The sequence below is a fragment of the Misgurnus anguillicaudatus genome, chromosome 25 (assembly GCF_027580225.2).
Source record: "Misgurnus anguillicaudatus chromosome 25, ASM2758022v2, whole genome shotgun sequence".
Classification (NCBI taxonomy): domain Eukaryota; kingdom Metazoa; phylum Chordata; class Actinopteri; order Cypriniformes; family Cobitidae; genus Misgurnus; species Misgurnus anguillicaudatus.
In genome coordinates, this window is record NC_073361.2 from 15,839,912 (window position 1) to 15,863,671 (window position 23,760).

General features: G+C 37.9%; 2 protein-coding genes and 1 non-coding gene across 3 annotated transcripts; 2 read left to right on the forward strand and 1 right to left on the reverse strand.

Moving 5' to 3' along the window:
• Positions 1 to 1,025: 1,025 nt before the first annotated feature.
• On the reverse strand, positions 1,026 to 17,262 carry ipo4 (importin 4). The gene is made up of 30 exons (XM_055181923.2): positions 16,894 to 17,262; positions 16,706 to 16,792; positions 16,528 to 16,607; positions 16,406 to 16,447; positions 14,846 to 14,975; positions 13,168 to 13,347; positions 13,011 to 13,076; positions 12,670 to 12,771; positions 12,490 to 12,573; positions 12,216 to 12,365; positions 12,074 to 12,127; positions 11,866 to 11,975; positions 11,659 to 11,767; positions 9,510 to 9,639; positions 9,251 to 9,364; positions 8,572 to 8,685; positions 8,334 to 8,457; positions 8,073 to 8,184; positions 7,708 to 7,832; positions 7,544 to 7,621; positions 6,542 to 6,599; positions 6,341 to 6,446; positions 5,842 to 6,035; positions 2,795 to 2,845; positions 2,549 to 2,674; positions 2,186 to 2,412; positions 1,976 to 2,108; positions 1,772 to 1,876; positions 1,622 to 1,691; positions 1,026 to 1,535 (listed from the first exon to the last, which is right to left on the reverse strand). The coding sequence occupies exons 1-30, from the start codon at positions 16,957 to 16,959 to the stop codon at positions 1,405 to 1,407; spliced, it is 3,258 nt and encodes a 1,085-aa protein (XP_055037898.2). The 5' UTR covers positions 16,960 to 17,262; the 3' UTR covers positions 1,026 to 1,404.
• Positions 17,263 to 19,147: 1,885 nt separating this feature from the next.
• Positions 19,148 to 21,832, forward strand: nanog (nanog homeobox). Its single transcript, XM_055181963.2, has 4 exons — positions 19,148 to 19,702; positions 20,056 to 20,417; positions 20,498 to 20,617; positions 20,873 to 21,832. The coding sequence occupies exons 1-4, from the start codon at positions 19,345 to 19,347 to the stop codon at positions 21,188 to 21,190; spliced, it is 1,158 nt and encodes a 385-aa protein (XP_055037938.2). The 5' UTR covers positions 19,148 to 19,344; the 3' UTR covers positions 21,191 to 21,832.
• Positions 20,670 to 20,804, forward strand: LOC129426686 (small Cajal body-specific RNA 11). Its single transcript, XR_008638502.2, has one exon.
• Positions 21,833 to 23,760: the final 1,928 nt, after the last annotated feature.

A 23,760-nucleotide genomic window follows, 5' to 3' on the forward strand; every position in this document is an offset into this window, starting at 1 on the left:
TTACAAAATTACGTGAGGTCGCGCTGCCGCGTCACGCGAACGGAGGAAGACGAGTAGTTGTCATTTAAAAGTGCATATTTTGTATTTTTCTTGCCAAAATTGACGGTCGTTTCGCTGGATGGGACCCTTGTGCCTCTTTTGGGATCGTTTGGAGTCCTTTGAAACTGCCATTTTTAAAACTGCATTGGGGCTGTTAAGTGTTGGGGTCCATTGAAGTCCATTAAAATGAGAAAAATCCTGGAGTGTTTTCCTCAAGAAACGTGGTTTCTTCTCGACTGAGCGGGGAGGGACATCGGCATTTTGGATGACATGGTGGTGAGTAAATTATCTGGATTTTCTTTTTTTTTAAGAACATGAACTAATCCTTTAAGCTGGGTTTCACAGCCAGGTCACATTTTACTTCTTGCTTTACATTGCAATTTAACTAAATTTTTGTTTTTGTTCAGAAAATTAATATTCTATAATAAATGAGTTTAACTGTATGCCTAATTTTGTATTTTAAAATTGTAATTTTACAAATAAAAGCCAGCTCGTCTAAACACAGGTTGGAATTCACTAAATATAAACCATGTCCACTCCTATCATGCATCATGAACAAATGCCAAATTTTAATGGTCTCCTACATTATTAAATGAATTACTGCCGCCATGATCAGATGAAGTGTACACAAATCTCTCTTTTCAATAAATGTCATTTACAGCCTGCTGTCTGTGCACAAAAGTGGTGCAACTATTATCTCTAAAATCATTTTTATGGTATCATTTGCTGATGCATAAAAGTACTAATGGTGCAATTACTGTAGTATTTAACGGAGTTGGTCTGGAAAGAGAGTATAAACACACCGAGTAATATAACCACCTTATACATTTCCCATAACAAATGTGCCTTTTTAGAAAGACGGATTCATTTTGGAAACCAAGGTCAACATATAGCCGAATTTCTGTGAAATATATTTCTGTAAAATTTAACAGTGAAAACGTTGGAGATTTCCTGGTTCATATTCCAGAAAAGACAGAACAATAATGAACAGTTCATAGAAATATATTTTTTCCACCACAAAAGCAATTCAAGGCTTCACACTCGAATATTAAGCCGTAATTTCATGGAATATGAACAATAGGTGGCAAAGCAGAGACATGCACATAGCTGACAAAGTAAACAATAATGGAAAAAAACAACATATACCTTGACACAGATTAGTAAAAGAAAATAAAACGGACAAAACGTGAACAAGGCAATAATTTAAGAGATAATCGTCTCAACGCCTTTACTGCTGTATTATAGCCAAGTGCTCCACTGAGTTTATGCTCAGCTAATGGATTCTGCCAATTACTAATATAATAAAAAATCCTATTATCTATTTGGCTAGCTTTCACAAAAGTGGAAGACCTCTGGGATACGGTGCTATGATTGACTGACAGCCATGGTCATCACGTTTCTCTTTTCATCCGGAAGTGACATCACAGCATTCTGAAATTCCTGCGAGTGTTGCTGTGCCAGACCTCTGAGCACCATCAGCATAGCATTTTGAGTTTCTAAAATGAATAAATGTGATGTTAGTAAACAGTGATGTTATAAACACATCACCCAGAATATGTAACACATAAATATGCATCCTCACCGTTATCAATGTTCTTTGTGCCCAATAGTTGACTGGCGGCAGATATTATTGGCTTGAGCTGACTAACAACCTGGAAGAAAAAATAGCAAGTCACTTCACTCTTCACGAGACGTTCTATAGGAAGCTGAGATAGAAAGGAGGCTCTTTTACCAGTGAAGGGTTGTGTGAATAAAGAAACGCAAGACATTTATAGATGGTCTTGTTCTCCTCCATATCCTCCTTCAGAGGGAGACAAGCCACAAGTGCAGGAAATACCTGGGAAGGAAGGAAGTGTAAACGGTTAGTATGCCAACATAAAGTCTAAGCATTACACATAGCATGCTAATATAGACTAGTAAATAACTAATGATCTACCTGTTCGAGTGGGACCCCCTCCACATGGCTCAGGATCATCCTGCAGAGGGCAGCACACAGGTTGTCAATCACTCTCAGGTCGGACTCTTTAGAGAGCAGATTAGAGAATAGGGACAGCATCATGGGATAGTCACTGAAGAACGGGGTCAAGGTTCAGACAGAGAAGTCAGAGAGCAGACACACACATACACACAACGTTTTAAAGGATACTTGGCAACGATGGGTCCGGCGGCCTGTGCGAGAGATCCCAGTGCAAACACGCTGTTATTGCGCACTTCCGAGTCACTGTCCCTCACTCCTGCCACGAGCACCGGCAGCAGCCGATTAGACAGCCGCCCGGCAACCGCCCTTCCTCCAGCCACGTCCACAAGTGCGTGCAGGGTCTCGCCAATTGTGCCGATAGAAAATGAGCGGTCTGCTTCAGTGCATGAGGATTTCTGAAATTAAACGTGACCAATAAAGAGAAGTGTGCTGTTACTGTATGCAGTCTATATTATATTGCATGCGGTAGGCAAGATGACTGCGACTACCTATAAAACAAGAAGGGCACGGCTAAAACAAGACGAGACTTACGGCTTTGCTCATGATGAGAGGCAGCAGGTCATTGAGGTGAGGGTAAAACGTCTCTGCGGGAACAGCTGATGCTAAAACAGGAATCCCTTCGCCTGCAAACTCCTGAAGCATGGCATCAAACTCTGCCTGACACACACACAAATACATGCACTTTAACACATTTGTCACAGTCTTTTAAGTGAATTGTGTCATTACTGACATCAAACCATGACTAAATCTTAAAAGCTGTTAAATAATTTTAAACACCTGCTGGTCGTCATCGTCTGCTTCATCTTCACCCGCATCCTGACACACAGTCTGCGCCAAACAGAGAGCAAAAGAGGATTACAAGTGTAAGAAAATAAACACCCACCCACATGTGACTGCAGATTTATGTAACGCATTTGAAAAATAAGAACAAGCTGCCGTATGAATGCAGTCTGTGTCAGTTCATTCGATTGCTTCATTCACCTGACACAGATTTGTCTGTGATGGGTGTTCATCTTTAAAGACTTTAAAGAGCAACACAGATTCAAAATCGAAACTGACTTGTATTGCAGTGTGTCATGTAGCTGTCCATCAATGTAAACAATGTGCAAAGTAGTTGAACCAAAAATTGCACGATTAATAAAGTTATTGGCTTCTAAAGTAGGGAGTCGACTCTGAATCGCTGAAGCGAGTCGTCATATGGTTTGAATCTCCTGCCTGTCTTTATCCAGGTAATACCAACACTTTGCATAATAATCTCTGCTTACAGCCTTGCCCGGGAGAAACGAAAACTATGACCTGGCCAAAGAGACTTCAGCTAGTTAGTGTGTAAACATCATATCACGCTGTGTTTTCAGTTTGTGTTGTTTTCATATCAAAGGATGAAGATATATGAAGAATCTGTGGTTAAAATTACTTTTTCACGGAGGGATTTACTAGACATTTGGCAATGAAAGATGGTTCAGTACCCACTTTATTTGGAAAAACATGCATCTCCTAACCACAACCTGTTAGTATGATTATAGCTTAAAGGCGGAGTCCACGATGTTTGAAAAACGTTTTGGAAAAGGAGACGGGCCGACTACCAAAACACACTTATAGCCAATAAAATCAAATCAAATGCCGGGTTGAGTATGTGTGGGGCGGGTCTATCAACAGAAGGTCCAGATTCTATTGGGGTAGGGGCGTGTTTGTTTAGGTGATTTCAAATATCAACATTGGCTTTCAAACATCATGGACTCCGCCTTTAAATGAGTGTAAAAATGTTAATGTCTGTCATAATTTTTATTGCTTGGACTAATGATGAATGATGTGTATTGATGTTGTTGTTTAAACTCTTAATATACTGTCAGAGAGTCACGTTAGCAAGCGGCTTACTCATGCTGCACTTACGGTTTTCCTATGACCCGGTTAGCTTACATAAATGTTTAAATGAGTGTAAAAACGTTAATGTCTGTCGTTGTTTTTATTGCTTGGATTAATGATGAATGATGACTTCGATAATGTCTCTCAGTAAATCATGTTAGCACTAGGTCAATACATGTTGTACTATTGTTGGACTGTGTGCGGAGACTGTGTCAGTTGACCAATCAGAGCAGAGTAGGCTACTGAAAGGTGGGGTTTAGGCAGACTGAGTCGTTGAACGGCTTCACACGAATCGTTTGGGTATCTCTGAGAAATGGGGTAATTTAAAATGTTGAGAAAATTACAGTGTTTTAAATCTGTCCAGGAATTACTAACAATGATAGGATGCTTAAAATTTGCATCTTACTGGCTTCTTTAACTCTTTCCCCGCCATTGACGAGTTATCTCTTTAATTAAGAAAAACATTGACATAAAAAATGTGTTTCTGAAGGATTTTTATGTTAATCTGCAAAAACTGAAGCCAAAACATTATTTACTATTTAACTCTTAAATGTTTTGATAATCGTTTTGAATCTGATCTCTAACAAAATTCCTTCACAAAAATGCAATTATTTCAGCTTTTTGCTAAAAACTTTTTTTTTTTAAGAAAAATACCCATTTTTAAGAGTTTATAATAAGCAGAGAAAAAATATAGATAGGATGAAACCCCGTTATTCTTGTTTGTTTTTGTTTGTTTGAAAGCAGAGGGTCTGATCTTTCATTTAATATATTTGTATGTTTATATATGTTAAGAAGAAAATTTTCCTGGAAGGCATTTTTTCACAGACTTTTGTTAAAAACAAAAAAATTGCTGGCGGGCAAATTAAAAAAAAAAAAGGCTGGCGTGGAATGAGTTAAAGGGATTGTTCACCCAAAAAAGACAATTCTGTCATTGATACTTTTTGATTTTCTTTCTTTGATGGAAAACAACAATTTTTATGATGCGAAAGTTTGGATGAAATTTTACTTTAAAAGATTAGTCCATTTTCTAAAAAAAAATCCAAATATTTACTCACCACCATGTCATCCAAAATGTTGATGTCTTAATTTCCTCTCGAATGAACAAAGAATGTTTTTTGAGGAAAACATTCCAGGATTTTTCTAATATTAATGGACTTCAATGGAACCCAACACGTAACAGTTTTGATGCAGTTTAAAATTGCAGCTTCAAAGGACTCCAAACAATCTCAAAGAGGCACAAGGGTCTTATCCAGCGAAACGACCGTCATTCCTGACAAGAAATTTTTTTTTAATTTTAAACCACAACAACTTGCCAGCGTGACCTCACGTAATTGCGTAATGCTGTGAAAAGGTCATGTGTTACATATATGAAACGCACATTTGTGGACCATTTTAAACAATAAACTGACAGACATCAATTAGTATCATTCAACATACAACAACGCCGGAAAGGTCCTCTTTCTCCATACTTGTAAAGACTAAGGCGTAGTTTCGCATCCGTGACCTCTTGACATGATGACGTATTATGTGAGGTTGCGCTGCCGCGTCACACGAACGGAGGAAGACGAGTAGTTGTCATTTAAAAGTGCATATTTTATATTTTTCTTGCCAAAGTTGACAATCGCCTCGCTAGACAAAACCATCACGCCTCGTTTGAGATCATTCAGAGTCCCTTGAAACTCTGTTGAAACTGCATCAAAACTGTTACGTGCTGGGGTCCACTAAAATGAGAAAAAACCCTAAATGTTTTCCTCAAAACATAATCTCCTCTCGACTTTACAAAGAAAGACATCACACCCTGGATGACATGGTGGTGAGCAAATTATTTGGATTTTTTTAAGAAAATTGACTAATTCTTTAATGTGTTTCTGTCTTGCATAATATTCAATTCAGTCAACGTTTCTGGGCTCGGTGCGAAAACTTTGCCATGAGGTTCTGGTATGAAATTGAGTAAGTCTGACCTTTTTCTTCAGTACATCTCTGATGGCATTACTGATCTCAGCCAGTCTCCCTGGAGCCTGCAGCGCCTCCCCCTGGCAGGATTTAATCAATGCATTCATAGTCTCCAGAACAGCCATCACCACCTGCCTCTCCCTCTCCTGTCTTATTGCCTCCAAAAAACAGGGCAAAACTACCTCCAACAACTTATGCAGAGCTGCAGAGAGAAAGAGACATCCCGTTAATAAAAGACTTCTGGGTAACTATAAAAGACTGTAAGATCTTTTCACACTGACTGGAGCTTATGTAACAAAGTGATCATTGAAAAGGGTTGTGAAGCACTCAACATCAATCAAGTCAGTTAAAAGTGAATCCTGTCCTGCCAAGTGAAGTTCCTCCTAATTACTTTCTGGAGGCATCAATAATGAGTCAAAGACACAGCGCAGATGAAAAGAAACAGAGAGAGTGATGTGAATAATAACTAAAAGAGTCGAGGCGTGTGTACTGTGGGTGCGGGTGTACCCTGGTGGTTGGCCTCAGTTGGGATTTCCTGCCATACTTTGTGCTGAGCACGGCAGAACTGGCCCATCGCACTAAAGGCGGCCCTCCTCACATCCTCGTGGGGGAACTGATGGATGCACAAACACAAAAGACCACAAATGTCACCAACAAAAGGTTTAAACTCAATAAAACACCCAGTGAAACAATGCAGTAACGGCTTACATCACGGAGCTCATACACCTGCTGGAAGCTGGACTCCAGGAAGGGCTGGAACGCCACTCTGGAAAACAGAGACAGATTGCATCAGTTGGATTTTTAGGGTGCGTGTGTGTGTGTGTGTGTGTAAGAATGTGTGTTAAAGATATAAACACCTCATGAATATACACTCACCAAAAGGATTATTAGGAACACCATACTAATATTGTGTTTGACCCTGTTTCGCCTTCAGAACTGCCTTAATTCTACGTGGCATTGATTCAACAAGGTGCTGAAAGCATTCTTTAAAAATGATGGCCCATATTGATAGGATAGCATCTTGCAGTTAATGGAGATTTGTGGGATGCACATCCAGGGCAAGAAGCTCCCGTTCCACCACATCCCAAAGATGCTCTATTGGGTTGAGATCTGGTGACTGTGGGGGCCATTTTAGTAAAGTGAACTCATTGTCATGTTCAAGAAACCAATTTGAAATGATTTGAGCTTTGTGACATGGTGTATTATCCTGCTAGAAGTAGCCATCAGAGGATGGTACATGGTGGTCATAAAGGGATGGACATGGTCAGAAACAATGCTCAGGTAGGCCGTGGCATTTAAACGATGCCCAATTGGCACTAAGGGGCCTAAAGTGTCCCAAGAAAACATCCCCCACACCATTGCATTAATGAAATTGAAATTGAACAGGTGTTCCTAATAATCCTTTAGGTGAGTGTATTTTATATTGTGTCATGTAACCTATATAAAGACAAACAAAATCACTGTCTAATTTGACAATTGTCCAATACTTTGTGGACTCAAATGACTTCTGCTATTTCACCCCTCCCTACCGTACTGTTTTTTTTTTTTACCGTACTCTGTTGTTTTATTTAGAAGATCTTATTAACCATTTCAAACTGCTTTTATTGCAGTCAAAGCAGCTCTAGGTAAAATGTAATATGATGTAAGCCTTTAGTTTGTAAATGCAATGTGCGAGTGTGTGTGTGTAAAATGCAAAACATGACTCAATACCCAGTGTTGAAAGCGATTTCACCCAAAGCATCACAGGCATCCTCCTTCTCATCAATGTAAGAATTTTCCACGCTGAACCTGAAAGATGACACTTTTGATAAGCACTCTTAAATAAAAGAAAACTCAACACAAAGACTGATAAAAAGAGCCGGGGACAGACGTACCCTGCAACATCTCTGTCATCGACCTCATTGTCTCCATCTTCTTCTAAAACAGCATCGCCCTCCTCCTCATCATCAGCATCATCATCATCCAGGAGCACGAACTGTTTTTCTTCCTCTAAATGAGCCTGTGTGGTAGACGAGACAGAAAACCTTTACTGAACTACTTCTGATAACTTCCGAATGAGAAAGAAATCCATGTTTTAATTTTATACAAGCCTAAAAAATAAAATAACGTCTGAGTTTCTAATGATGTATTGTTTGTCACGATTAATGTTAATTTCACAGTTCATTGGGTCACTGGTGAACCATCTGTCAGGAATAAAATATAGGATAATAAAAACACGAAAGAACATTACTGGATTTACCGTCACACCCTCTGTAGATCTGAGTGACAGCTGCATCACAGTGGTGATGGACGTCAGGTGAGGAATTAAACAATCAGGACTCACTGCAGATACAGATGAGAATAAGCTATACCTGGAGAGAGAGCGAGAGAGAGAGAGAGAGAGAGAGAGAGAGAGAGAGGAGGTGACATCTCGAGCAAGCCTCCAGTGGCAATCCCAGGCTGTGTGTTTTTGTGTAAATCTACAGGCTACAGTTTTAAGATCAGATTGCAAATGTCATACGTGCAGCGCCGCAGGTCTGGATCATCCACTGCATCAGTGAGGTTTAAACCTAACTGTACACATTCAGCCGCCAATGGACTGAAGACTTCCTGACCGACAGTGCGGGCCAACACAGAGAGGGTGTCTGTAAAGAAAGAGACAGATAAGTGAAATCACAGTACATCATTAACACACGCATTTAAATTCATTGTTTATATATATAACATTAAACTGATTCATTTTGGTTTATTGTTTTTACCCAGAGCCTGTGTCTGCAAGGCCCTCATCTCTTCTCGTGTGTCTATCAGGAAGCCCTTCAAACTGTCAATCACTGGAGGGAAGTAAGGCACTAACATCTCTTTGGCTGCATTTGCTGAAAGGATGAGGATGAGCAGAAATATATCATCATATATGTTGTTTTAAAGGGCCCATATTATGTAAAATCCACTTTGACAAGGTGTTTGGACATAAATGTGTGTCGGCAGTGTGTGAATACAACCACCCTACAATGAAAAAATCCATTCACTCCTCATTTATAAAATTGAGAGCAACCCTTTAAAAGCCAGAGCAGTCTCATTAAACATGCTGTTTTGATTCTATTGTTAATGTGATGTCACACTGACAAATCCCCACCCGCACATTGTAGAATAAATGCGCCTAAAGATACTATTGTCCCAGACTGTATTTATTTACAGGAATCAGATCTATGTTTAACCAAAAGCAGTAGCTCATGTGCATTTAAAGGTACACACATAAAAAAACCATAAAAGCACATTTTTTCACTCCCGCCCAAATAGGGGCATTTTATATATATTTTATATATATGCTATAAAAAATGATCTGTGACGTATTTTGAGCTGAAACTACGCAGACACATTCTAGGCACACCTTGTAATAATGGGCATAATATTGGCTCTTTAATGGATTCAGAGAGTTACCTATTGCTCCAATAGCGCTGACAGTCAGCTCTTTGAGTTTAAAGTTTTCGGCATTGTTAAGTCCAGACAACATAGTTTCCATTAAAGTGGGCAGATAGGGCTCGATATCTTGACCTGATGCAAATAGGTGAACAACAAAATGAGAAAAAAATGAGTGGAGAAAAATTCAGTTAACAATATTTTAATAAAGCTTAAGGTTTATCATTGTCTAATATACATAATCATTTAAAGATAGAGACATAAATGTCCACATTCTAACCTAAGTTCTCTAGAAAGTTCTCCAAGGCATAGAAGGCTTTGGTCATGTGTCCGATCGTGGACTGGTTTACTGCAGACAAGTATCCGAGCAACAATGGCATCAGCTCAGCATGAAATTTACTCACGTCCGGCTACGAAAAAAAATGTATTCATCCATTTACTGACATACATAATTATACAAAGCATAAAAAATACATTTAGTCATTTATACGAGAGTCGATCATACTTAAAGGAAAACATCACAGTATTTCAATATTTTACTATGTTCTTAACTCAACATTAATTATTAATAATACATACCTATATTTTTCAATGCATGCACTTAATCTTTTTACAGCATGTCATGAATGTGTTAGCATTTAGCCTAGCCCCATTCATTCCTTAGGATCCAAACAGGGATGAATTTAGAAGCCACCAAACACTTCCATGTTTTCCCTTTCTGAAGACTGTTACATGAGTAGTTACACGAGTAAGTATGGTGGCAAAAAATAAAATGTGGCAGATAAAAAATGAGAACTATATTGAATGGTGGAAGAGCACTTAGTTTGCAGCACTTCGATCATAACACCTGACTACTCCCCCTCTCGCTCAAACTTCCCTCAATATTACTGCGCCCGTGTCGAAGCGCTGCAAACTAAGTGCTCTTCCGCCATACAATATAGTTCTCATTTTTATCTGATTAAAAACCACCACATTTTGTTTTGTGCAACCATACTTACTCGTGTAACTACTCATGTAACAGTCTTTAAATAGGGAAAACATTGAAGTGTTTGGTGGCTTCTAAATTCATCCCTGTTTGGATCCTAAGGAATGAATGGGGCTAGGCTAAATGCTAACACATTCACGACGCGCTGTACAAAGATTAAGTGCACGCATTGAATAAAGATAGTATGTATTAATTCATCTAAGTTGAGGTAAGAACACAGTTAAATATTGAAAAACAGCTATGTTTTCCTTTAACTCTTTCCCCCACCATTGACAAGTTATCTCATCAATTAAGAGAAAACGCTTCCCTGCCAATGACAAGGTTTTATTGCAATCCATATATCAGCTTTTGTCTACTACGTGGCAAACTTAAAGGAATAGTCTACTCATTTTCAATATTAAAATATGTTATTACCTTAACTAAGAACTGTTGAATCATCCCTCTATCATCTGTGTGTGTGCACGTAAGCGCTGGAGCGCGCTGCGACGCTACGATAGCATTTAGCTTAGCCCCATTCATTCAATGGTACCATTTAGAGATAAAGTTAGAAGTGACCAAACACATCAACGTTTTTTCTATTTAAGACGAGTAGTTATACGAGCAAGTTTGGTGGTACAAAATAAAACATAGCGCTTTTCTAAGCGGATTTAAAAGAGGAACTATATTTTATGGCGTAATAGCACTTTTGTGAGTACTTCGACTTGCCTGAAAAGTCCGCTCCCCTTCTCACTCTCATAATGGGAGAGGGAGGGTGTTACTGCGCAGAGTCGAAGTACTCCCAAAAGTGCTATTACGCCATAAAATATAGTTACTCTTTTAAATCAGCTTAGAAAAGCGCTATGTTTTATTTTGTACCACCAAACTTGCTCGTATAACTACTCGTCTTAAATAGGAAAAACGTTGATGTGTTTGGTCACTTCTAACTTTATCTCTAAATGGTACCATTGAATGAATGGGGCTAAGCTAAATGCTATCGTAGCGTCGCAGCGCGCTCCAGCGCTTACGTGCACACACACAAATGATAGAGGGATGATTCAACAGTTCTTAGTTAAGGTAATAACATATTTTAATATTGAAAATGGGTAGACTATTCCTTTAACCAACTTATAAAACACTGAAGCATACATTGATCCAAACACAGTAAAAACTCTGTATGTTTTGATCATCGCTCTGAATCTGATCTCTAACAAAAGTCCTTTACAAAAAATTTAATTATCTCAGCCTTTTTTAAAGAAACCTACCCATATTTGAGAGGTAAAATTTTAACTTTTTGTTAAAAAGCAAAGGGTCTGTTCTTTAATTTGATTTATTGTATGTTTATAAATTTAAAGAATAACATTTTCTGGAAGGCATTAAACTTCTCAAAATCATAAAAAATGCTGACTGGCAACTTTAAAAAAAACGCTGCCGGGGAAAGTGTTAAAATACAAAAATTCAGTCTGACCTGTAGGTGTTCTGAAAACTGTCCAAGGGCAAAGAGTGCTGCGCTTCGTACCACCTGGTTACTGTCAGATAAACTGCGACACACCGTTTGAAGCATCGATGACAACAACCTAAAACACATAGGTCACACCCAAAAGAGGGAATTTAACAAACTGCATCACTTATGTATTGAGATATATAAAAAGTATGGTTGTAGTTCAATGCCTACTTGGTGCGGATGTGATCTGCACAGCCCTCGGCTAACACAGCCAAACACATGAGACCTCCCTTGCGCTCATATGGGTTCTCACTGGCCAGACAGGCCTGAGTAAGAGGCATCTGCAATAAGACGGGTTTAATTAAACTCACTGAACATTTAATGTGATGTGTGCATTATAGCTAATGATTAGAAAAAGTATATTGGCTTCCTTACTAACCAGCTGGTTAAAGAGTTTTTCGGGGGGCATATGAAGAGCCATGGTGTCAATCACCTGCAGGGGAAAAAAATATGAGCAATTCCAGCGTTATGACTGTGACATTTACATGAGTAAGAGAGATAAAGCTGTTGAAGAGACCAACCTGAACAGCAAAGTGTTTAGGATTCTCACTGTTGTCCTCAGTGTCGCTCTCATCATCCTCCGGGTCCTCCTCTCCAGGAGGGGGCGCTGCACTTAGTATGGGAAAAACTACTTGCAGGATAGGCTGTAAAAGCTTGTGCTTCAATACAGCCTGAAATATAGAGTTTAATTTATATTTTTAATTATTAACAATCACTGTTCCAAAACTTTATAATAGTGACTTCTTTATAATTTTTAAAAAATAATAAAAAATATGTAAGAAAAGTGTGAGTTACCTTGTTTTTAAGTCTGATGAGAAATGCGATACAGGACAGAGCTTTAACACGCAAAGAATCACTGAGAGAAACATCTGCACTGATCTATAATAAACATTACACATATAAACTTTAACTTATTATGGTTAAATGTTTTATTGGCTGATAATATAAAACATGCATGATCTGAAGACCTCTAACCTCCAGGCAAAACCGCACAATCTCTGCGATGTGTGGGACAACAATTGACACCTCGCTTTCCATCAGCTCATCAAAAACCTCCATGGCTTCGCTGGCCTGATCCTTAACAGATCAAAACCAAAACACAACTTATGAGATAAAGACTGAAAGATTATCTAAGCCATTGAGCCTTAATGGCCATTGTGCATGCATGCAGATCAATCAGGTATGTAGTTATGCAAGTGTTTAGCAAGTGGTATGCAGGTATGCAAGTCTTTAGCACCTAATTTAGGAACATAAAGCGAGTACTGATTGGACCATTACCACATGAACACAACCAGAGCGGATCAAAGCGCTCTTACCTGGTCTGCCTGAATGAGGTGCTTAAGAGCAACGATCAGTTTGGGGATCAGAGATCGCATTAAGTTCTGCAAGACAGAAAACAACATTCTTGTTTGTTGTGGAGGTAATACTAAATATATCACAAACTATACAGCAAACAAAGGCAGCAAAACTGACCATCTCCTCTGTGCCGGTGTAGGCCGTGATGGATGTGAGCGTGAGAATGCAGTAGTAGAGAGCCGTGGGGTTGCTCAAATCTTGAAGAACAGTGCCGAATAACTGAAGAAGCTGTTTGTAGTGGGGCTTAAAGGGCTCTGGGTTCGATCCTACTACCTTGCTCAGCAGTAACAAACCAACCTAGAGGAACAAAGATTTGTGGGAACAGACTGCATTTAATTTCCACCATGTGCATTATTTTAGCAGTCACAATAAATACTTAAACAAAATGATAAACAAATAACATGATGCTACTGTGAGGCTAGGGTAGTTGTAATGCATTACTTAAATAACTTTGGAGTAACATGTACACTCAATACTACAGTTAAAAGTTTGGTCAATGCCATGGTATGTGTTAAAGAAATAGTTCACCCCCAAAATAAAAATATCCTATATTTTGCTTACCCTCAAGGCATCCTAAGGGTTTATGGGACGTTCTTATTTCAGCCAAACAGTCAAGAGTTATACTAAATAATACACTGGTACTTTTAGCATTGGATATTGCCCCATTTTTGAAGTAAAAGTCTTAAAAAGTGAAGGGATAGGTATTCGTAACATTGGGTTAGATGTCAGCCTTCCACCTGGCCTTAAAGGGACACTCCACTTTTTAAAAAAAAATAAGGCTCATTTTCCAGCTCCACTAATGTTAAATATTTGATTTTTACCATTTTGGAATCCATTCAGCCGATCTTCGTGTCTGGGGGTACCACTTTTAGCATAGCTTAGCATAATTCATTGAATCTTGTTAGACCATTAGCATCACGCTCAAAAATGACCAAAGAGTTTCTTTTTTTTTTGTTACATTGTTTACTAAGACCAAGGTCAAATTAAGAATTTGATGCCGTATCATGGCTGCAGCAGGCGCAATGATATTACGCAGGGCCCGAAAATAGTCCCCTTGGTAACTTTCAATAGCTGGGGACTATTTTCGGGCACTGTGTAATATCACTGAGCCTGCTGCAGCCATGGTACGACAGCAAATTCCTTGATTATTATGCCGGAATAAGAGTATAGTTCCTAATCATATTGGCGTAGAAATTCGCAAAAAAATCTGTCCATTTCTGTTTTCTGTGATGCACGACGTAACTACAGAAGAGTCAAGTTTTAAATAAGAAAAATATTGAAACTCTTTGGATATTTTTTAGCGTGATGCTAATGATCTAATCAGATTCAATGGATTATGCTAAGCTATGCTAAAAGTGGTACCGCCAGACCCGGAGATCAGCTGAATGGATTCCAAAACAGTACAAATCAAACGAGCTAGAAAATTTGCCTTTTTTTTAAAAAAAAGTGGAGTGTCCCTTTAACTGTATTGTGAACATGCGTACAAGTGGAAATTATAAAGTTTAAAATATGTTTTCTCTTTTCTCCTCAGGAGGGCATTTAATAAACATATGGTTTAGTTTTTCATGGATAAATATGCTTTTTGAAGTTTTAATAATGGGGCACTATCCAATGCCATTATCAAGCTGAAAAGAGCCAGGATATTATTTAATATAACTCGGACTGTGTTTGGCCAAATAAAGAAAGGCCTGAGTAAATCATGGGCTAATTTACATTTCTGTGTGAACCTTTACTCTAACACCATTACATGTTTCTATATACGAAATATTAGGTTTAAACATTGTTGTCTTGTAACCTGTCTGTCTTTTGGGTTGTTGCTTTTGGTGGACTGGTTCAATAGGGTGAGGAGAGCAGGCCAGCGGTCAGGGGTCTCATGTTTTACTAGCACTGCGCTCAGCTGAGAAAGTGAATGACGAACTGTATGCCTGAGAAACATAGAAAATGCAAAAATAAAAGTTAACAACCTGCATAAAACCAAAATTGTTTACTAGTTGCTGTTAAGTCTTTGGCTTGTTTTTTATACAAAAGAAATATCATTGACTATATAAACTAAACATGATCTCGTGATACTTTAATTATTAAACATGACACATGGTATTATTTCTTTGAAATAGGCCAAGGTATCATGTTACTATGAATATGGTCATTATTCAGAACCAGTTTTGGAGAAAGTTACTTTTAAAAGTAATGCATTACGATATTAAGTTACTCCCAAAAAAGTGACTAATTGCGTTACTTAGTTACTTTTCATGGAAAGTAATGCTTACGTTACTTTATAGTTACTTTTGCATTACTTTTTCTTAGCCAAGGCTTGATCTCTTTCAGGCCTTGCAAAGGTTTTTTATGACTGAAAAGTCCTGCATTTAGACATTTAAAAATGTCGAGCTCTGGCCTGCCATCCCAGTTTCTGACTTAAAGGAACAGTATGTAAGAAATTTATATCAATAAATCATAAAATGGCCCTGATATGTCACTAGACATTAAGAAATCATTTTCATTTCAAATACTTATATCACTGACAACAGTGGTCCGGCCAGGATATTGTCATTTAAAAAGTGGAGTTGCAGCCCTCAACTGATGTTTATGTTGTCATGTTGTGTATTGACCACCAGTTGTGTGATTGCAGTACCAGTTTTGACCACAATCCTACATACTGTTCCTTTAAAACTGTTTCCACACAGGCGTGTACGCATAGAGTGCCTAATGTGACTACGTTTAGTTTAATTCAGTACATTTTTTTTATTGAATTAATTAAACTTAAAAAGTAACTCAAATATTAATGTGTGCATTTAAAAAGTAATGCGTTACTTTACTCATTACTTCAGAAAAGTAATATTATTATGTAATTCATGTTACCTGTAATGTGTTACCCCCAACACTGTTCAGAACCATGATTTAGGGCAGGGGTCTCCAACCTTGTGTGTGTAAGGGCTACCACAATGAATAACTCAATCTGGAGGTTTACTTTTTTGATAGTGTCTACTCAAAAGTTTTTTATTTTACTTGTTGATGTGTTTTATCATTGTTGAAAATGTTAACATGCATAAAAGAAGCCAAGCGAATATAAAAAAAAATGTAATAAATAAAAATTAAAATTAAGGATATTAATAGAATGTACTTGGCACCATGTTGGAGACCACTGGTTTAGGGCATTACCAAAAGTGTAGTTTTGTTTTAAACATTAGGGGGGTTGAGAAATCAAAGGTACATGTTTTATTATTCATTGTATACACAATAGGGAGTTGTAACTGATATGATTTTGGGAGTTACCTGTCCCATCCCTCTGGGAATTATCATCTGACACCACTACTGCACCACTACTGTTTTAAAATATAGTATAAGTGCACAAACTCACTCAGTTTCTTGTTGAAAAGCTTGCAGCACCACTGCCTTTAGACTGAAAGAGTAAAACAGGATGAGAAACAAAGGATAAATCATTGTTTTTTATTTACTTGACTGAAAAAAGAAACATCAAACCTCTCTCTGTGATCCGGACTGATCTTCTTCCAGTGTTTTTTCACCCTCATCCTCAGCATCACAGCCGCTGACTGACGTATCTGATGTAAAAATCAAAAACAGAATATATAATAAAGCTCATCATAACTCATAAACTTCAATTTGTATGATATAATGACTAAAAAAACATTGACAGCACCTGTGGATCCTGTGATCCAGTCATAACTGCACATAATGCAGGGATGATGGCTGGATCCTTAAATGCTTGTTTCAACTGAGCTGTCGCCTGAAATAAATTATATGAATTTGTGAATATCATGGGGTGACGTAATATAAACACAAAATGTCAAAGATTTGTAGAAATTAATCAACTAAAATTGTATGTACCTGCTGAATAACAGCGTTATCCGGTTGTGTCAGCTGCGACAAGATGCGTTCAAGCTCCTCTGACATGATTTGATCGTTAAATCCGTTTCGATTCAAACTCACTCAAAAGCCGACACCGGCCACGAGACCAAACCAGATGACAGGCAACTAAACAGTAATGAGTGGCGATTTCCCAGTATTTACAAACTGTTCGTATCAAACAGCATTTATATGAGGTTATTTTAGTGTTATGTTTAGATAATGTTATTATAATCTAGGTTAACTGTCATGGGCTTAAGTTTTCATTCTCTGCACGGGCGCATGAGTTCACAAAGTTAACACGCGGAATGAAAAGAGCAAACGCCTCGTGAGTTTCATGTTAAAGAGACAGCAGCACACAAAAAAAAAATGATGCGGCCAACCAGATGATTTGAGCGCGTATATTACCACAGCGCCTTCTATTGTAACGGATGATAAATATATTCTGCTAACTTTATTTTGTTTTTGTGCATTCTTGTTTTGAAAGTGATTATGTTGAGGCAGATGCTCGATTGAGACGACGAGGTGCTAACGAGCTATTTGCATGTGAATCTCAATAAGAAAGAGGCAAACTAAAAACAACCATCATCATCATCATTGAAAATCAACACTACTGAAAACAAGCCATTAAGTAGGCTTCTGTTCCCTTAAAGATGATCCTTAAAGTTGATCAACCAGTTTGTTTGATCCAATGTTTTATAATGAAACAAAAACCACTAAGATAAATCAAGTCACAAAGGATTGTAGTAGGGTTTAAACTTAACCTGACCCTGTCTGTGAAATCCTGGAAGTTTTTGGCAGATATGGGTTTGATTTCAAATTGATTTTAAACTTTGACATGCATCTTACTCATAGTCAATATTAAACATATTAAAATTATACTGTCACACAATTTTCTTTACATTTGGATGATTTTATAATACAGAGGCCTATTTAAATATAGGGTTGAAGTTTTATTTGCCAAATTCTTCAGCAAAGCTAGTCAGCAATTTAAAAGATTTTAAATAAACAAAATATAAATAGGCTAATAATAATAACAATAATAATAATAAAGAAAACTGTCAGTGTCACACTATAAATAAAAACAATAAGGAATGTACAATAAAATATACATTAACATCCACAAATAAAAACACACTACAATACTGTAATATAATACAAATCACACAACCTGAGATGATATCAGAAGATAACAATTATCTGACAGATACATATAAAAAGCTTGTAAACACCTTAACCTTAGCAGCAAGTTTCTTCTCTTTGACAGAGACAAAAACCTTGTGATTTTACAAAAGTGAAGCAGACACATTTTTCCTTTTGTGTATAAATAACTGATGTATTTCAATACATTTGGACTTGAAATTTGTAAACATGTTGAAAAGATAATATTGTTGCCCATGCCTCTCCACCCTTTCACACATTTACCCTATATAAACAGATCTGTGGTATCTCTGATCACATCATGATTGTCTCATATTTTCACCTTTTTGACTACAAACACATTTATTCATGTGGTAATTCAAATGCAAACCTGCTTAAGGCATCCAAACTGTCCAGTTCTGGAAAATTCCTATTTGCAAAGTTAACAAAAACAAACATTTTAAGAGTTAAACAGGTTTAATTTCAGCCATTTTAGAGTACTTAAAGTTAAATAGGCATAGGACGTTATATTGTCTTTATAGGATTAACCATGCTAATCTGAAGACATTTAAAGAAAGACAACATATTAGAGAGATAAAAGCCATATTTAATAATGTAGCATATCTTTTGTCATAATAGTATAAAATATTAAAAAATTTGCAATCATTCAACATTGTTAACAATAACTTTCAAATTCAGTCCATATTTTATTCATTGTGCCCATACAATTTTGTTTAAAATATCATTTTACATTACAGCACTATGTTTGTGTTATTTGAAAAACATTAAATTACTTCAATGTTTGAAACATTTTAATAGTCTGGAAAAATACTTTTTAAAAGTGTGTGTATTTTATCTGTCATCTTTTATTTAGGAAATTGTTTATTTTCTTTTTATAATCACTTCGATTTAAAAATAATTGTGTCGTTAAAACACTACACTTTAAAACCTTTAAAATATACCTTGCTCAGGTAAACGCGAAAAGTGGGTGTATCCACTTTCAGAACTTGCGCCTGATTGGTCCGAACATTTCCTCTGAGCTCCACCCAACCCACGCCCACTCACCTGGCTTTATAAATTAGCTTCTCTAATCGTGATATTTAGGTCATTTTTAAGGTTTCTTGTGTGAGTATGAGGCGGAAAAGAACCGTTATATGCAACTGTTTTCGAGGGTAACGTTAGTTCAGCCCTGGGAGTTATTTTTTTGACATCGGGAGATTTTAATACATTTTTTGGGGAGTCCACTTATCTCGGCTTTCTGCTCCGCGCTCATCAGACGCATCAAACGAAGGGATGGCGGACTGGAAAATGCCCGTGAGTTACAATTTTAATCCGTCTTACCACGCTTATGCCTACGGGCTCATGTACCAGCAGGCGTCCGAGCACGGCCACCCGAACCTGAGCTGGGCAGAGGCCGCTTACACTCACCCCGGTGGGGTCACCGGGAGTTTTTACTCCACTCAGGCCGCACAACAGTCGCCACCCTGGAGTCCAGAAAACGCGAATGCCAATAACTACGGGCACTACCCGGGCAACACGCAAAACGGACGACTCTTAATCTCATATAATAAGACGGAGCTCGAGCCTAAAGCCAAGGATGCTGAGCAGGCCGAGAGCGATACACCAAGTGATTCAGAGGCCCATACGCCAGGTAACCACCTGATTCACAAATTGGGTTTTATCCAAATTTATTTTGTCAAATTTGTGCTTTACCAAGTGAAACAAACTGCTTGGTTTTGTTTGTGCTTTTCCTGGTCACGATAAATCCAGTCGTTTTACTGTTGATAAGTTTGAAATGATGAAATCAAAATGTAGTAATTTGCAAACTTGATAAACCATGACTATATGCATACTAATGTTTAGTGTATATACATGTTAAATATGTACAATTTAATAACTTAAATCAACCAGTTATGCATGTCTGATACAATTGCAATTTGTCATCTAATGTATGCCACACAAATCAAGTGAAATAAGAAACTTTTTAATTGATTCTTTGTGTAGATTCCTGGACTTCTGGAAGCAGCCGAGAAGGGCCTGCCATGACCAATCTGAACCTCCCTTCCTGGAGAGAACAGGACTATGAATCCGACGGTGGCAGTCCTGAAAGCAGAGAGCTCATTTCAAACGCTCTCGCGGTGGTTACAGATGAGCAAGGTGGTCTAAATCTGGGGGTAAACAGCTTGCCCCCATTGCCTCCACCAAATGCATCTCCGAAGCGACCAGTGATCCAGCCTCGCAAGACGCGGGCTGCTTTTTCTGAGGTGCAGATGAATGCTCTCATCCACCGGTTTAATGTCCAACGGTACCTCACACCTGCGGAGATGAAGACCCTTGCAGGAACGACGGGGTTGACGTACAAACAGGTTGGTTTATTTTAAACTTATAGGTGCTTGATACTAGTTCATTTGTTACTGTGTCTAACTCTTTTTGATTGTTTTCAAAGGTGAAAACTTGGTTTCAGAATCGTAGGATGAAGCTGAAAAGGCATCAACGAGACAGCAGCTGGATGACTGAGAGATACGTTATTAGTGGTGCTTCTAACACACCAGCACCCCCATCTCAGGTGAGGGTCTCTTATGTATGAGATCATCCATAAAATGGTTTTAAAGTTTCAAATGTCCACACTGTTGGTTAGTTGTACTGCCTTGTTAGTAGCAGGAACATATCAGTGTGGACACAGAGCAAATTATCATCTACAAAGGAGACATTTCAATAGTTTAGAGAATGTCTTAAAGGCACGATGATACAAATTTTCACGTTATTCATGTCTGTTTTTTTTTATTTGTTCATTCTCACAACCCTGTATCTTTTTCTTTAGTCCCAAAATGATAACCCCACACCAATCCAAGACCCTTACGGTAATCCTCAGATGAGAGAGTCCATATTCAAGAGGAGTCCTCCACAAACGCCATTGTACCCCAGCTATCCAAAGCCCCATTCTCCACCTCAGTCCACGGCAAGACCCACAGGAACCTGGCCTCTTCCCCCAGCTGTGATGCACTACGAGTTCCCCAACCCTAACAGCTACATGCAAGTTCACATCAATGCCAAAAGTAATGTCAGCGACGGAGAGGGCAAAGAAAGCAGTCCTATTAAAATGCCATCAATGTCTAGTGCCACACAGTGGTCAACTTAAGGAATGACTTTGGCTGCTTGTAAATATACATTTTTGTCTGCGCCACACAGCCTTTGGTGTTGACTGTGCTTGTAAATATTTTTTTGCGCAACCAAGCGTTGCCTGTAAGGTTTTTATTAGCCAGTAATGTTGCGAGTCAATAATGGTGGCCAAATGAACTGAATCTTTTATGATCATGTAAAGTTGCCTTTTATTCCCAGCTTGTTTTATACCGAAGCTCTATTTTTATAACTTCATTGTACCTTTCAGAGTATTTAATATCTCTCTTCCTTGCTCTTCCAGGTGGGTAGGCTTTTTTTTTTTAGCTAGGACAAATTGTTAGAGTTCCAAGAATTTGTACGCAAGGCACTGCTCTACATCTGATGTGTATTGGAGAAGGTTGTCTGTACTGCACTGTTTGTGTTCTGCGTTTCAGTCCTTATATTTCAAGTTTCATGTATTTCACCGCTCTATTGTTTGTGATCTGTTACATTTGTGAATTTGCTTGGTAAAGTCTTGCTCACATGTACCTGGTTTAAACCGATTCAACATTCATGTTATTTGCCACTCAAGGCTTGCGTTGCAAAGTACTCTTGCTTACACAAAAACTCTTGTTCTGTGACACAGGTTTGAGTAATAAATGTTTTGTCTGACTTTGCTAAATTAGTTTTAAGTGACTAATTCTTTACATTCGGTTTTTATTCTTCACTTTGATTTAAGGATTTATTAGATGCAACAGTACACTGATAAAATGGTGCTTAAAAACTATTTTTGGGTCCCCCATCATTTAGTCAAATTTTCTTAATTTTTGTAATAACCTAGAACCTGTTCATTTCAAGTAACCTTGTACCTGAATGTTTCTTTGGCTGATAAAGGTTCTTTATGCAACCATTCAGCCAAATGTGGTTCTTCAATGGCACAGGTTTTCAAGCTTTTTGTCAGCTGAACCCAATTGACCCAAATGATTTGCTTTCAGATGCTCCCCCTGAGATTGAGTAAATATTTCAATACTTTAATAAAAACTTTACATGTTTAACTTAAATATTTTAATCTGTTTCGATCAAAGGTATTATACACTGTTTCTTTTACCAGTTACTGAACCTTCACCTGGTAATTTACTTTTATTAGTATATGAAACAAATCTGTCCAGTTCTCATTTTTATGATTGGGTAGTGTTTGTGTGTATGAATGGCAGTGCCTATCCTCCCTATACGCAAAGCATGCAAGTTGCCACAGACCACTGGAGCAGGGGTAGGATAGGACAGGGAAGGTAAGATCTTAAGAGTCACCTGAAGACTACAGGTAGGCAAGGTTTTATCAGGGTTGGAGCTAAAATCTGCAGGACATTGGCACTCCAGGACCGACGTTACCCACCCCTGCACTAGAGGCATCCCTTTTGGAGGTGCTCAACTTCATTTGGTGCTGCACATATCATGATTACATGACATATAGACTAAACAAGTGTACATTTTGTTTTAGTTATTGTTTTAAATTTTTTACATTTTATGATTCATTGCATTATCAACTCACAAACTCCCTGCAATTCCTTCATGAACCACAAGGGGTTTGCAAACCCTGCTTTATATGGGATCCTGAAGCACCTTTTTAAACAATGCTTAATATTTGTAAGTAGATTAATAAAGTGGAATTACAGGACTCAGGTCACAGAAAACCTGCAAATAACAATGATTTTTATAATTGTTAAAAATATGAAATTTAAATTATCAAGTCCAAAAAATGTGCATCCTTCACAAAAGAAATCCAAACCGCTCCACGATGATAAACAAAGGTCTTCTGAGGGTAATCTGTGCTGTTTTGTTGTAGAAATATCCACATTTAAAACTAAACAAAAATAACTAGCTTCCGGTAATGCCACCATCGTAGACTCCTCTGTATTCAGGAGAGAGTATCAGCATAGTGTACGCACTTTTCTTAGTGACGTATGGCAAATGCAGAGGGCGGGGGCACAGAGCAGCAGCACAGAACCCTCCATAAACTGCTTACGCTCTCATCTTAAATGCAGGCACGACTAAGATGCCGGCGTTACCGGAAACTAGTTATTTTCGTTTATAAAGTTTTAAATTAGGATATTTCTACAACAACACCGTGCAGATTACCCGCAGAAGGCTCTTGTTTATCATTGTGGAGCCGTTTGGATTTATTTTGTGAAGGATGGATGCACATTTTTTGGACATTTTTGAAGGACGTGTACATTCGATTAACTAAAACATCTAAGACATTTTCTAAAATAACTGAAAATGTGTTCGTCTGAAAAGTGATGGACATATGCATCTCGGACAGCTTGGGGGTGAGTAAATCATGGGTTTAATATCATCTTTGGCCGAACTATCCCTTTAGGGACAGTATTGTCCCCTTCTGACATCACAGGGGGAACCAAATTTTTATTTAATTTTTCACACGCTTGCAGAGAATGGTTTACCAAAACTAAGTTACTGGGTTGATCTTTTTCCCATTTTCTAGGTTGATAGAAGCACTGGGGACCCAATTATAGTATTTAAACATGAAAAAGACAGATTTTTATGATATGTCTCCTTTAAAAATAAAGATGCTTTACAACGCCACAAAAGAAG